Source organism: Phyllostomus hastatus, unplaced genomic scaffold (genome assembly GCF_019186645.2).
Source record: "Phyllostomus hastatus isolate PE091 unplaced genomic scaffold, TTU_PhHast_1.1 phas_contig_40, whole genome shotgun sequence".
Classification (NCBI taxonomy): Eukaryota; Metazoa; Chordata; class Mammalia; order Chiroptera; family Phyllostomidae; genus Phyllostomus; species Phyllostomus hastatus.
The window spans coordinates 26,796,215-26,812,335 of record NW_025333872.1 but is presented as its reverse complement, the minus strand read 5'-3'; the positions used below and the strand labels follow the sequence as shown (position 1 = coordinate 26,812,335).

Genomic DNA, 16,121 nt, shown 5'->3' with positions numbered 1-16,121 from the left:
ATTTGAATACATCCCTCCACAATTATCATGAATAATGCATAAGTTTAATTTTTTTTTTAACTGGCCTTGTGAAATGGCCTAGCTTTGCTAGGGTACCATTTCAATTCGAAGCATTATTATTTTTAAAAAACTTCATTTGTTCCTGGCTGGTGTGGTTCAGTGGACTGAGTGCTGGGCTGTGAACCAAAGGGTCATCAGTTTGATTCCCAGTCAGGGCACATGCCTGGGTTGTGGGCCGGGTCCCCAGTAGTGGGCACATGAGAGGCAACCATACATTGATATTTCTCCCTCCCTTCCACCTCTCTAAAAATAAATAAATAAAATCTTAAAAGAAATAAAAAATGTTTTTAAAAAAGCCACATTTGAATTTTTTAAATTTCAGGTAGTCTGATAAAGACTCTCATAATTATCTTATAGGCCAAATTAAGAAATGTGGGTGGCAAGGAGGTAGAATTCAAATGTATTTGTTCATAATTTGATTATCATGCCACAGAACATCAATGGCAGACAAGATGGCAGCCTTTGCAGTGTTACATAGACTTGTCAGGCTCTGTTCTAGTTGGGATTTATTAATGATTTCAATGAATACTTAGAGGAGAGGCTTATCAAAATTTGAGGTATGTAATGCTGGGAGCTGTTTCACTGGAAAACGCCCCCAAAAGTCCAACCAATAGAATGATATTATGGACTAAAATACAAAAGATGAAATTTAACAATGACACAGATTGTTCCTACTCTGTGATCCAAAAAGGCAACTGAACAACAGGATGGGTGAAGATCTGACTTGGCAGAAGTTTTCATTAAAGCAAAAAAGAAGAAGCATTGAATTGACCACATGTCAGTATGAGTCAAAAGTGCAAGGGCAGTGTACCCTTAAATATTGGTTAAAAGGGTAGATCTCAGGTTAAATGTTCAGATACACACACACACACACAGGTCTGCCATCTCAAACCACCTAGGGAGTATACGTTGTTTTTTGGGGAGTTATAACTGAAAACCTGTTTATTATTATTTTCTGCTTTATTGAGTTATATTTGACAATTAAAAATTGTACATATTTAAAGTGGATATTTTGATGGTAGATATATACTTATACATTGTGAGATACCACAGTCAAGCTAATTTAACCCATCCATCATTTCACATAGTTTCCTTTTTCATGTGTGGTGAAAACACTTAAGGTCTACCATTTTGGTAAATTCCAAGTATTTAATACAATATTTTTAACCTATGCTGTACATTAGATCTCCATAACTTACTTATCTTGGATAGCTAAAACTTTGTACCCCTTACCAATGTCTCCATATTTCCCTCCTTCAGTCCCTAGTAACAACCCTTCTACTCTCTGTTTGTATTAATTAGACATTTTTAGATTCCATATATGAGAACACCCAGTATTTGTCTTTCTGTATCTGGTTTATTTCACTTAGCACAATGTCTTCCAGCTTCATCCATGTTGTCACAAATGGCAGAATTTCCTTCTTTTTTAAGGCTGAGTAATATTCCATTGTATGCGCATGGAAATACATATGTGCATGTTTTTCTTTCTTTATTCATTTGTCAGTAGACATTTAGGTTGTTTCCATGCCTTGGCTATTGTGAGTAATGTTGTGATGAATGTGGGAGTATAGATATCCCTATACTATCTGTAGAAAGTGCTATATTTTGTCTTTTTGATAATAGCCATTCTAATAGGTGTGATATCTCATTGTAGTTTTGATTTCCATTTCCCTGATGATTAGCCATGCTGAGCACCTTTTCATATCCCTGTCAGCCATTTGTATGCCTTCCTTTGAGAAATGTCTATTCAGGTCCTTTGCCCATTTTTAAATGGGGTTATTGATTTCTTTGCTACTGAGTTGCATGGGTTCCTTATATGCCTTGGATATGACCTAGAGAGTCCAAGTTTTCACTCAGTTTCCAGGGAGGGGTAGTTACTAGTAGGAAAATATTCCCTGGATGAGGAGACAACAAGTAATTCAGAAACATGGCCTAGATGCATCATTGTGAGAATAGGAGAAAACAGAATAAGAAGCTTAGAAATTCACTTCCTAAGGTCATTTCATCTAGTTCTCTGCCCTTAATGGGTTAAATGCTTAAGACAGTTTCAAAGCACAAGTCTAACAAGTAATTTTTAACTTTTTAAAGTAAGACTATTTAAAACTTCGATTCAGGTAGATTATTGGACTCTTGAATGAAGAGAGGCTAGAGAACTAAAGGGGAAACCACAATCATACACATGTGTGAGATACTGGAACCCAAGTATGAATACTTTGTACGTAATTTCAAAATAGCATAGTTCTACCCACTAGCCATGTATCCTGTCCAAATAGCTTAGAAATTTCAGTTTTTCTATGAAGATTATAGTAGAATGTACCTCATAGGGCTATTGTGAGGAATAAATGAAATAATAATTATGAAGCACTTAACACATTGTAGATAGCCCATAAAATGTTAATCACTATTCACAAAATTTTTATTTTCCTAGCCATCACACTTATTAACTCCTTTTGTGTTCAGCAAACTAATCACTGGGGATAAAAAATGGACATAGAACTTTAAAAATTAAAAAGACTTGTATATCACTTGGTCCATTTTTTCCAAATCAAATATTAATTGTAACACACACACACACATATACACAACAAAAAAACAACAATAAAACCAGAGCTGCTCTAGTGGAAGGAGTTAGTTTACAAAAAAAAAAAAAAAAAGGAAAGAAAAGAAAAAGAAAATGGGACAATACCATACACAGAAACCTTGGCTCAGTCTTAGGCTGCAATGGATGTATAGTATCTATGGTGCAGGGCAAACTTGTCACATTTTACCATATGCTCAGTAAGACCACATATGATCAGTCCCATTCCTGACAGCCCCAAAGGTCCATGGGTGTTTTCTAGGAAAGACTACCAGAATATTAGTGGGTTGGGAATTCATATGATAAAAGAATTAAGAGAATTGAAATTTTATTAATCCAGTAAGAGGTAAGCCTTGGTAAAATACACCACTGGTCCTCAAATATGTGAAGGACTTTAATACATTTGAGGCAACAGACTTATTTGCCAGAGAGCAGACTAGGAATAATAAAGAAAAATGACTAAAAGCCAGATTTGGGTTAATATCCTGGAACAAAGGAAAAGAACATAGGATCAAGAGTAGGAAGCCCCAAATTCAAGTCCTGGTTCTACTTTTAATTAGCTCTTTCACTTTAGACAAGTTATCTAAACATTATGAGTCACAGAATCCTCACCTGTAAGGTTACAGAAGTTGAAAAATACTCATATGAGAAAGCACACATAAAATATTTTGAGATGTAAAAATGATTTGAGGCTGGGATGGGAGTAAAAGGCAGAAAACTGTACTTGAACAATAATCAAAATAAAAAAATGATCTGGAAATAGTAATAGTAACAATAAGCCACAAGAATAGGGTACCCCATTGCTAAAAACGTTCAAGTGAAGTTGACGTTCAAGTGAAGTGGACCTTATCACTGCAGGGGTTTAATGAGATTCCCTGGACCAGAGACAAAAGGGATTGTTGCTCTCCCAACTGCAAGTACAACTTACTCACTTTCTACATAGTTTATCTCAAAGGCAGTAGATAGTAATGATATGAAGTTACAAAGAATCACTAATGTTAATAATTTAATTTGGCTAAAGAATGTAGTTAATATCCACAATCTTTACAGAATTCACAAACAAGCTGGAATTCATTTGTTCAGATCAATGATACTCATCAACTGTTAAAAAAAAAATAACAGCTTAACTCAGTACCCTAAAATATGAGAAAATATACTTTAGATCAAATTACGGTTAAGTCATTTTACTCAAACTGTATCTCTACATTTGTGCTGCCAATCTTGAAAATATATAGAATTTTCTGGATTGTCTCTGTCCAAATCTCAAATCTCAAATTTCAGCCTTCAGATAGCTGATACTCTCCTTATGCTTCTCTGCTTGCTATATTTTGGTTTTATTTCTGTTAGTGTCAGAAATAAGTAAGCCCTGAGTTAGTAATGCCTGCCAGTTGTTCCAAGTTTACTTACCCTCTGACCCTCTTTTCCCGGTGGACCTTGGGGGCCTTGAATCCCCAGGGAACCCTGTGAGGAAAGAGCAAGCACATGTTAATGGACTGTTTCGTGTACACCTGCCTCCCAAGGAATGTTGTGAAAATTAATACCTACTTTGCTGTTTGAACAAAACTTTTAAAGTGATTTGAGCTCTTCCAAGGTTAAACTATGTAATCTATTAATAATGATGAATTACCCATCTTCAACTGGTTTATCTATATAGTATACTCCAGAAGAGGAAAAAAGGTGACTCCAAACCAGGGGTGAGGCCCAATGTTCACCCCCAGTGAGGACTCCCATGTGATCCGAACCAATCACATTACACCAAACTACCATAACTAAATAGTAGCAATGTTTGCAAGCAAAAAACACAATGCCTCTTTCTATATTTAAATTCTATAAATACAACTACATTTTGGTTGAGAGCAGCTCTGTAAGGATCTGCTAAGAAAACACGTTGTGACATTGGCTTCAATGTATGTCTATTCACATTTAACTTTTGGTATCATAGACATTGTTTAATACTTTCTCATAAAGTGGTAGGGAAAATAATCATTTGATCAGATCATTAAAAAAGGGATGGGAAGTCTCCAGTGTTGTTAATCTGGAAGTCAAGTCTCCTGATTCTTACAGATAGTTACCATTACACAAGAATTCCCATTCACCATGACACTATTGCTGGTTTTATAAAATCTTCAGCAGTTATTGCTAAGCAGTTACCTTTCTGACAGCTTTTTCTGTCTCTCCTGGTCTTCCTCCTTCCCTATTCAACCTGTAAATGTGGGAGATTTAGGCTCTTTTTATTCTCAGTTTATATTCTCTTGCCAGTGGGCTTTGAATTCTCTAAACCAGTAATTCTAAAATGTATAATCCCACTTTATTATCTGAGCTGAAGACCACATATCCACCGCTTGCGTGACCATACCCACTCTTCTATCTCACGAGCATTAGAAATTTAGCATGTCAAAGAGTGAATTTAGCATCCTCTCCAAAACTAGATCCTCTGCCAGCATTGCTCAACTCAGTAAATCCACACCAGATCCTCCTGGTGCTCATGCCAGGAATCTAGAACTCATCCTTCCTACTTTCCTGTCTCATATTTCTTTCTCACACCCAGTGACCAGAGACCTTTCAACGTATCTCCAAAATATATTTGGATCCATCTACATCTAGTCCTAATGCTCCCATTATTGCATATTGCTTGCTTATCTCTAAGAGTTTCCTGATGACACTAGACACAGACCCTACCATTCTCTACATCACAGCCAAACTCATCTTAAGAAAACCCAGCCTGACCTTCTCCGACTTTCCACAGTCTTGTAATGCCTTATACTTGTCTTTTAAATGACCTATCACAAGTTCATTTAAATGATTATCCATGTAATGATTTGTTTTTCTCACAAGGCTCTAAGGATAACAGGTAGAATTTGTGTCTTATTCATCATGCCACATGTCTATTAATGTCTGAGTAAAAATAATCATGTAAGGAAACCAATTAACTCTACTAAAGGTTTTCTAGTAAAGGCAGTAATTTTCAAAGGATTTTGCAAATATTTATGAGTGACTGACCATAATTTAAACGACTTAAATGGCTTGGAATCAATGAGAAGTCTAGTAATGCATATTCAAACAAATCTGAAATCACATTCATTTCAGAAGTAACATTCTTTCACTACCCCATTTAAAATAGTTAGGATTCATTGTTATACCATGACCTTTTTCTTTAAAAGTCATGGCTACCTTTAAACTGAAATATTAGATGTGCTTGTGCTGACCCATAATTACTTATCATGCATATATTCAGTTTTCTTTTTTTTAAATCAAAACTAAATTTTCCCAAAGTGTCGCAGGTTCGATTCCCAGTCAGGGTACAATGCCTGGGTTGCAGGCCATGACCCCCAGCAACCGCACATTAATGTTTCTCTCTCTCTCTCTCCCCCTCCCTTCCCTCTCTAAAAAATAAATAAATAAATAAAATATTTAAAAAACCCCTAAATTTTCATAATGGTGTAACATGCATACTTTTAATATCTAATTTTATTTTGAATAGAAAAACATTTAATTTTTCATTAAGGTAGTTTTCATTTGACTAAAATTGTCAGGATTTAGTATAAATTATTGAAACTAATTTTCTAAAAGCATTAGTACAAAAAAATTCTGCACAGTTCACCAATCCTCAGTGTCCACCAAAATCTCTCTGACTTCTCCACAAACACTAATAAAGTATAGGTATTTATTATTTTAATTACTTTTATCTACTTTTGGAAAAATTTAATGTTATAGAGACATAGCGAGTGTATGGTTTACTAATTTAGGCAGGAATAAAAACCTAATGAAAAAAGTGATCAGTTTTGTTTGTTGCTATAATGTTACATAACCAAGGAAACTTAGCTAACTAGGCCAATTTAAGACTGGTGAATTCCTAATGTGTGTAAGAAAACAAATGTTGAAAACTAAACATACCAAGTATTAATTATAATGTAATTACAGGGAGCTGCGTCATTATTTACAAGACTGACACAATCTTGGCTCTAGATTAAATGCTCCCTCTTACCCTTAGGAAACTATTATCATTTCATGAATAATCAAACTTACATATAACATTTTTGACATCCATCCAAATGCTGACAGCTTTTTCAGTGTTTTTAAACATGAGCTATTAAAACACGCACACACCAAACATTCATCAAGGGAGCACAATTAATTCTGAGTCACATATATGAGTAATAAAAATTCCACTTCTTAACTTTTTGGAGAAGTTACATAACAAAAGCCTACATAATGCAAAAATATTAAAATTGATTTAAAATGTATTCAATGGATTAAAAGCATATTTATGAGAATGTTTTGTGAGCAAAGTCCAAGTAGTAAAATAAGGTATGCTCCCATGCATAACCCACTTTTGTACCTCTTGGATCCTAATGATTCCAGATCCTCCTTCCACCTTTACCTATGTTAAGTCTAGGACCCATTTAGGAATTTGATGAAAAAACTGACATTATTTTTAATCTCCAATGGATTATTTACTACTTAAATTATTTAGGACCAATTTAAAAAAAAAATTCCCAAATATTTCTATTATTACCAGTCTTTTTAAAAAAGATTTTATTTACTTATTTTTAGAGAGGGAAGGGAGGGAGAAAGAGAGAGAGAGAAACATCAATGTGTGGTTGCTGGGGGCCGTGGCCTGCAACCCAGGCATGTGCCCTGACTGGGAATCGAACCTGCAATGCTTTGGTTTGCAGCCCGAGCTCAATCCACTGAGCTATGCCAGCCAGGAGGACCAATTTTTAATCTTAGCCATATTTTTGAGCTGTCTTTATAAAATATTTGAAATTTACAAAGAAAATGATATTGATGTTGTCATTAGTAAAACACAGGTCAACTTACTGTTGAAAAATCACATTCTTCACAAAAAATTAAAATTTGGTGACTATTCTTTATTATCTAGCTCACTATTTTCATTTAGTAAAGTCTAAGAATGGATTTATCCCTTTCTAGAAAAATTATGGATACAATGAAGCTGTAGTTTACTTAAATTAAACTTGGGTAGAGCTCAGCATTTGTCTCAGAGCCCCTCCCTTAATTCATTCTTATTCTGGTCTTGTAAATGCCATTACATGTGTATTTTACTTATTCTCTTAATAACTATGAGTTCTAGAGGATAGAAGATTTATTTTCTACTTTCTACTACACTTATAGAAGGGACTCAATAAATGGTCAATTGAACATAAGAGAAAATGCTGAGATAGAGTAATAGTGGGTGGTGGTGGTAGGAAACAGGTTTCTGCTGCATATATGATGAGCTTTGTCCAGAAAAAGTCCATCTATAGTTAATATAATGAGAATGGTTTGCATGGCATCGATGTAACCTGGCAGCCAAGGAGAGTGGACTGGAATGTGTGCATGCGAACAATGACAACTTCACTGTACTAGTCAGTGGGAGCAGTACATGGTATTGAGTGAGCATGTGTACTGTGTGGCCATCAAATTCAAAATGACTGAGTGAGTAGAGCAACAAATCTGCACCAAGTTTTGTGTTAAGCTTGAACATTCCTCCATGGAAACTATTCAAATAATTTAGGAGGCTTTCAGGGATGATGTAATGATTGTGACACAAATAAAAGTGTGGCAAAAATGCTTCAAAGATGGTCAAGAATCTGTAAAAGGTGATCCACATTCTGGAAGGCCTGCAACAAGCAGAACACCTGAGAATGTTGAACGTGTATGGGCTGCAACCAACACAGATCTGTGACTGAGAGTATGAGAACTAGAAGCTGATCTGGGGGTTCCAAAATCTACTGTGTCCAAGATTTTGATGCAGGGTCTTGGCATAAAATGTGTTGTGGCAAAATTCATTCTGTAGCTTCTGCTACCAGAACAGAAGCAATACTGTGCTGCAGTTGCTAATGACTTGATTCAAACTGCTACCAATGAAACAGATTTCCACAAGAAGGTCATAACTGCAGATGAATCATAGGTCCATGACAATGATGCAGAAGGGAAGGCCCAGTCATCCCAATGAGAGTTACCTGGTTCTCCAAGCCCGAAGAAGGCAGGTGGCAAAGTCTCAGCAAGATCAAGACCATGTTAACTGTGTTTTTGATTGGGAAGGTATTGTCCATCAGAAGTATCCCCCTCCAGGTCAAACAATTAATAAGGAGTTCTACCTCAAACTTGTTTGTTGGTTGAGAGATGCGATTGACAAAAAGGACCACAGCTATGTGCAACTGGTGATTGACAGCTTCATCATGAAAACATGCCCACTCACTCAACATGTCTCATGAAGAAATTTTTGGTGAAACACCAAATCACCCAGATGACTCAGCTCCCCTACAGCCCAGAATTGGTGCCCTGTGACTCCTGGTTTTTCCCAAAACTAAAATCACCTTTGAAAGGGAAGATGGAAGATATTTCAGACAGTCCATGAGATTCAGGAAAATATGATGGGGTAGCTGATGATGATTCCAACAAAGGATTTTGCAGAGTGTTTTGAACAGTGGGAAAGATGCCAGAAGAACTGTGTGAGGTCCCAAGGTGCCTACTTTGAAGGGGACTGAGACATCTTTGTCCTATATACCATGTTTCTTGTATCTTATATCTTCTTCAATAATATTTTACATAGTACATGGATGGGTAGTTTCTGGGCAGACATTGTATGCTCATATTCATTTCAAAACTTGGACTTGGACTTAATACCACATTGTGGAGCTTTCAATCTTGTCTTCATTTCTCATATAAAGTGATTATTCCATTCTATGATAACTAAGAGTAAAACTGCTTTAGAGTTCATTTAAGAATTATCATTTACCACCTATGACATCATCTCTATTATGGGATTATGGGGTTTATTTAAATCTTTGACCACTGCTTGAGATTTAACAGATTCATATCATTTTTTAATAAGAAAATGATACCTTAAGTAACTCCCTCCCTTAAGTGCATATGGCATATTGCATAATCTGTGCATTATTTTTTTATTAAATTTGCCAAAGAATATTGCCTGTCCATTTTCCCTACTTTTTCCATTTATTTACGATGCTATGAAAATAACTGTAAATTGAGTTATTCCTAAAATTCTACAAATGTAAAGGTTTATTTTTTCAGAAAGAGAAACTTGAGAACGTATTTAGAATAGTTACAATGCAAACATCTGCATATGTCTATCAGGCATTTTTTTTAAGTGGAATTCTGGACAACAAAAATGTTGACCCATAAAGGAATTCATGAGGCTATTACCTCGTTTGGCTAGGATAAAAATATGCAAAAACAGTCCAATCCAGCTAAACCATTTTAAGTTCCAGTGGATAGCTATTATACTGTGTTACATTTCACATAGTTCTCTCTGGACAATCTGGTGATTATTTCAGACAGGCTGGAGCTTATCATCATGGAAGCTCATGTAAATATTTAACTGGGAAATTACTTACAATTAACTGGTTTAGAACATAATTTTGAAGTGTTTAACACAGCAGATGTTTAGTAGAGTTAATAGAGTAGATTAATTGCATTTGAACACATATTCACTTGTAAAAAGAGGCAAGATTTGTTCATAACTTTTTGATCAAAGAAAGGAGCTGAAGTAAAAAAAAAAGTAGTTTCATTTTAATGTAATACTTGTACTCCCTTGCCAGGAATGTTGAGGATCATATGACACCTAAAACTGACTTCTACAAAAATGTTATGTAAGTAAGTGTATTTTAAGTGTTGTGATTATTCCTTTAGAATATGCTTCATAGAGGAAACATAAGTTTAAGCAAAAACTGAGTAAATTCTTAAAATACCACTAGGGCATTTTCTGTGATTCAAATAGAGTAAATAAAATTAAAATTAAAAATAGAGTTTATCTGTTTTTATAAAAAAATTCATGTGTTAATATGAGAACAATGGGAACAATTTTATAAGTTGGAGACATCAGAACAAATGACAAAAAGCAAATAAGTAAAAATATAATAGACATGTAGTCCAGTAATGAGAAGAGATTTTCATTAGTTCTGAGAAGTGGCATTTAAGACTGTCTGTGTTCATAAATTAAAGTGACCAGTTTTATGTTATTTCACATAATTGTAATGACATTACACAGAATTTTCTTTAGGGCATGGAAGTATTTGGGGAAAGAAATACTATATTATATCTCAAAAGCCTATCATTTTATCATAAGAACTTGTCAGTAAACACTAGTAAATAAATGTCTTTGAAATACAGAACAATAGAATCTCTTCCACATACCAAAAAAAAGAAAAAGAAAAGAAAAGAAAACCCAGCTCTACAAACCTACCCATTAACACTGACGAGAGATGAATAAGATGTGTCTAGAAAGAATACTCTATGAGATATTGGTGTAGACAGGAATGTTTCACTATCATGCACAGTAAACGGGTTCTATAACTGGATGGACAACTTGATCCCACCTTCAACAACTTAAAAAATAGAGGTCGTTTGTGGTGCCTTCCAAACTTAATTATCATTTGAAAGCCCTGGTGGCATTTTTAGATGTGAGACATGATGAATTATGATCCTATTTTGTTACAGGGATAAATTTTAACAATAATCTTTTCCTATGTTTTCTGAACTCAGAAATCACATTTCTTTTTGTTATATAGATTTTGAAATATGTTTTGAGTCACTACCGGCTCAACCAATAGAACTAAAAGTATTATAAATTCAATAGTAGAATATATAGTCTATAAATTTGGAATGCTGTAGCATAAGACATCTGTACTTCCCACAAACTTTCCTCTAACAATGAATTCTGCCCTTATTTGAGACATTCCACTTCGTAAATTGTATATAATCTTGGCTCCTTCCCACTTTTCATATTATCTAGCATAATGGATTGTATTTAGTAAGTGTTAAATGGATGAATGACTGCTAAGATTCTGATTCTTTACACTTCTCCTGATACTTCTGCTGTAGTGAGAACATTAATTGTCATAGCTAAAGAAATTCCAATTTAGAAGCTTACATTATTCATCAACAAATCCCACTTAATATCTAAATATTTCAAGTTATTTTTAATTCTTATACTTCTGTGGAAGAGTTTGTCCTTCATTAGAGGAAGAAATACAACCTGAATTCTTTAATTTATCCCACAGTGAAGAGGATTAAGTAGTTTTTGGAAAAAAACAAAACAAAACAATGTGAACTGAAGAGATTAAATAATCTAATCAAATAATTTATTAACAAGAAATAGGACTGATCAAGTTACTTAAATGTTTATGTCCTTTAAAATAATGTAGTTTCATATGTGGTAATTATTCTAGATTTATTTTCATTTATTCATCATGAGTAATTTCATATTTTGGCCATTTTTATATTTATAATTATTCTCGCCCGTGAAACACTATGTAGATTTGCTTTATTTTGGCCCTAACCTAATAAACGAAGTGGTTTGATTTCTGGTAACTCAAGGTTCTGTTGACAAGTAAAGAAAATGATAGGTCATGGTCTGTTAAATCTATTTGTATCATGTCTTAATGATTTATGAGGGAGAATATGATTGATTCAGTTTTAATGATTAGTCTGATCAAATAACAGTCTGTATTTTTAGATGGGATTTTCCATAGGTCAGTGGCCACATGGAGACATGGTTCCATTGCACAAAGAGGGAATACTCTACACAGAGGTTGCTTTTAAATGTATTCTGATGTTTTCTGAGGAATGGACAGCATGATAGGAATGTAAGTCCAAATTGAATATCATCAATAATTTTTTGCATTTGGGTTATGCAACACAAATGACTAGACTGAAGGAAATAATCTAGTAATTTCTGGGTTAAAACATAAATCAATAAGAGATACTCCCACACCACACGAAAGACCTACGTATTTAATACAGGTAACTATGGAGATGGTTTATATAGTATCAAGCTAAGTAAGTTGCAATTGAGTACACTGGTGAAAACCAAACTTTGAACAGGGTAAAATGCTCCCTACAGTAATAAAGAAATTTTAAAGATATTAAAAACATATATTAAAGTACTCTTCTCCTTTTAACTTCTTTCTGCTGGCCTTTCTCCTTTGTGCTGGAGGCATCCATTTTCCTCAGGAAGATTCAGATCTTAATACTGTAAGTGTATAGACAATGGAAAAGTCAATGTTCAACTTTTGATATCCAAGAAAGGATTGTTGGTTCACACAAGATAGTAACCTGGAAGCCAGGCTTTATTAAAATGAGTGTATTCATCCCCACATATCAAGAGGCATTCTCATGGATCATAAAGTTTAACCATGAATCACTGGGCACAGAGAAAGGAGCAGATGTAAGGGCACTTCAACCAAACCAGAAAGAAAATGTAAAAAATGTCTTTCCTTTCTGTTTCATTGAATACAGGGTTTCAGGAGAAGAATGGTGAATTTATTAGTCAGACACCAGTGTTTTTTCTTTTCCTCTTTTTTGGAAGACCAGAGTACCAAGGATTTATAATTACATTTCTCAGTTGCAACACTGATGCTAAAGGCAATAAAACAAAACCTTTGTAATTCTGATGAAAATAATTTTCTGTCTAGAATTCTACCCCAAGACAAAGTACCAATCATGTGTGAAAGTAGAATAGAAACATTTTTAAACACATAAAAACCTCAGAAAATTTACTCTTCTTTTCATATTTTCTTAATAATTTGCTTGAAGATGTGTATACGTAAATGAAAGAATAAAACCAAGAAAGGAGATGACAATGAAAAGGAGAAACATTGGAATCAACCCAGACAAAACAAAGGGAGTCACAGAATGAGACTTTTGTAGCTGGCACAGAGAGCTACTAGCCAAGGATGGAATTATAGGTCTGAATAGAACTCCCCCCAAACAAAAGACTCAATGAGAGAATTTGAAAAATATAGAAAATAATTACAGGGAAAACAGGAAGACAATTGGAAACACCAAAAAAAAAAATGTTCAGGAAAGGAAAAGTACACTGCTTGGCTCTGCAAGTGCCAATATTTACATAGTTATAAAAATTCGAACATTTTACATATTTTTAATAAAAAATAATACTATAACTCTATTACTAATTCACTTGTGGCTGGGCACCTAGATTGTTTCCATTATTTTACTATTTTGAAATATGCTAAAATAAGTAGCCCTGTGTGTGCAAGATTTCGCAAATGAGCAAGACTATCTATAGCTATATTTTCTGGTTCAATGCAAATTTGAAATTTAGATAGACAGCATCATATTGCTCATCAGAGTGACTGTATCCAGACATACTTCTCTCAGAATGTATGAGTGTGTTTCTACACATTTTCCCATGTACAGTACTGTCAAACTTTTTGACCTGTGCCAATGTATTATGGTAAGCATATTTAGCATGTAGTCTACCCTCTCAATATATTTCTAAATGAACAACAGAGTATTGGTAACTATAGGCACAATGATGTATAGCACATTTCTAGAATTTATTAATCTTGTAGAACTGACAGTTCATACCATTGAATATCAGCTCCCTAATTTCTCCTCCTGCCCCCAGCTCTTGGAAACTATTCCACCCTTTTTCTCTATGAGTTTTACTATTTTAGATATCTCATGCAGGTGGAATCATACATCATTTGTCCTTCTGTTGCTGGCTTGTTTCACTTTAGCTAATGTCCTCTGGGCCCATTCATGTTATTGCATAGGATAGGGCTTCCTTTTTTTAAAAGGCTGAATAATATTTCATTGTACATACACACCACATTTTTAAAATCTATGCATATGTCAATGAATATTTAAGTTGTTTCCATATCTTGGCTATTTTGTCACAGGCATATGAAAAGATGCTCAGCATCACTAATCATTAATGAAATGCTAGTCAAAACCACAACAAAATATCACTTCACACTGTTAGAATGACTACTATTAAAAAACGATGTGTTGGCAAGAATGTAGAAAAGTGAGAGCCATGTATGCTGTTGGTGGGAATGTAGAATGGGACAACTGCTATGGAAAATGGTATGGAGACTAGTGAAAAAAAATAGAACTAATATATGATCCAAAATCTTCTGGTATATATCCAAAAGAATGGAGACCATCACAATCTTGTAAGTAAGAAGTAGTATCTCAGAGGCACTGTAGTTTACATTTTTCCTAATAAGAGTGGATTTTGTATATGTTTATGAGCCATCTCATTCTTTCTTTTCTATAAATTCTGTTCGATCTCCTGACACAATCTTTTTTTTTTAACTGGGTCATTGGTCTTTTTAAAAATTAATCTGTAAAACTCTTCTATATAGTGGGAAATGTACCCCTTTGTTGTAAGTTGGAAATATTTTTACCTAGTTAGCCATGTGACTTTATAATGTTTTTCTCCCATACAGAAGTTATTTGTTCATATGGTTGAATTTACTAGTTTCATTTTTATTTTGTTTTTTTTTATATTTAAAAAGCTACTCTCTATTAATTATTCTTTCAAATTTATGTATTTTCCATAGGACTTCTCTGGTTTAGCTGCTTAATTTTTAAATTTCAATTTCAATTCCATCTTATATTTTTATTGGTATAAGAGTGATAAAATGATCCAACTTTGTGTTTTCCAAATGCCACACAATTGTCCCTAATCCATTTATTGAAATATGATATATATTATTATGATATTTCCAGTACTGTTTGTTTTTAACCATGTGAATGTATTAATTTTTAAAAGTAATAAAATTTTATTTGAAACACTAATAACATTAAGACAAATAAACCAATTCTTATAGTTCACTTATTACATGCATATTCAAAATTAGCATTTGTAATAGCATGAAATTGCTGTAATCTTTATACCTGGTAAATTATACTGAAGTATGTGGCAGATAAATTGCTATTACTGTTAACAGAAGCTGTTCTCAAATTATAATAATTTGCCACTAATTTGGTTAATACAATGGCTATTATTACCATGTAAAATATGTTTTTATAATCACTTTGTACTTATTGGTGGCAGAACCAAGGAGATGGCTTTTTCAAATTGAATAAGCCTTGTTAATTCTACAGAATATTTGAAAAAATGCAAGCATGGCACTTAAATATTGAATAGTTAATTATTAATTATAAAACCAGTGAAAACTCCCAATGAATTAGGACTTAACTATACAATGCATTTTGATAATTTGTATACAAACTAATAAGTAGTTATATTGTCTATTTATCAGCTGTTTGTGGATGTTAAGTGAAAATGTGTCCTATCAGTGTTTATATTGACAAAAAGACTAATCCTTAAAAATGTTGGGATTCTAAGACATAGTTCAATACATTTGGGGGATAAGTCCATTTTTGTGTAATGTATATTGCAGGTCAATGGACAAATCAGTTTATATAAAAATATTTTTTAAAAATACAACCTTTTAGAAATGGAGTAAACATTTACCCTCCATAATCACATCTACTTAATAGACTGAATAACTTAAGGCAGAGGTCCCCAACCCCCAGGCCATGGACTGGTACTGATCTGTGGCCTGTTAAGAAGGGCTGCACAGCAGGAGGTGAGTGGCATGAAAGCAAGGAAAGCTTCATCTGTATTTACAACTGCTCCCCATTGCTTGCATTACCCCCGGGCTCTGCCTCCTGTCACATCAGTGGCAGCATTAGATTCTCA

At 34.0% G+C, this 16,121-nt stretch overlaps 1 protein-coding gene across 1 annotated transcript in view; it reads right to left on the bottom strand.

Annotated features, from left to right (window-relative positions):
- COL19A1 (collagen type XIX alpha 1 chain) overlaps nucleotides 1-16,121 on the bottom strand; it is a 330,577-nt gene that overhangs the window by 137,749 nt on the left and 176,707 nt on the right. Inside the window, exon 15 of the mRNA XM_045843183.1 lies at nucleotides 4,046-4,099. Coding sequence (XP_045699139.1) covers nucleotides 4,046-4,099 — 54 coding nt within the window. The remainder of the gene's footprint in view (nucleotides 1-4,045; nucleotides 4,100-16,121) is intronic.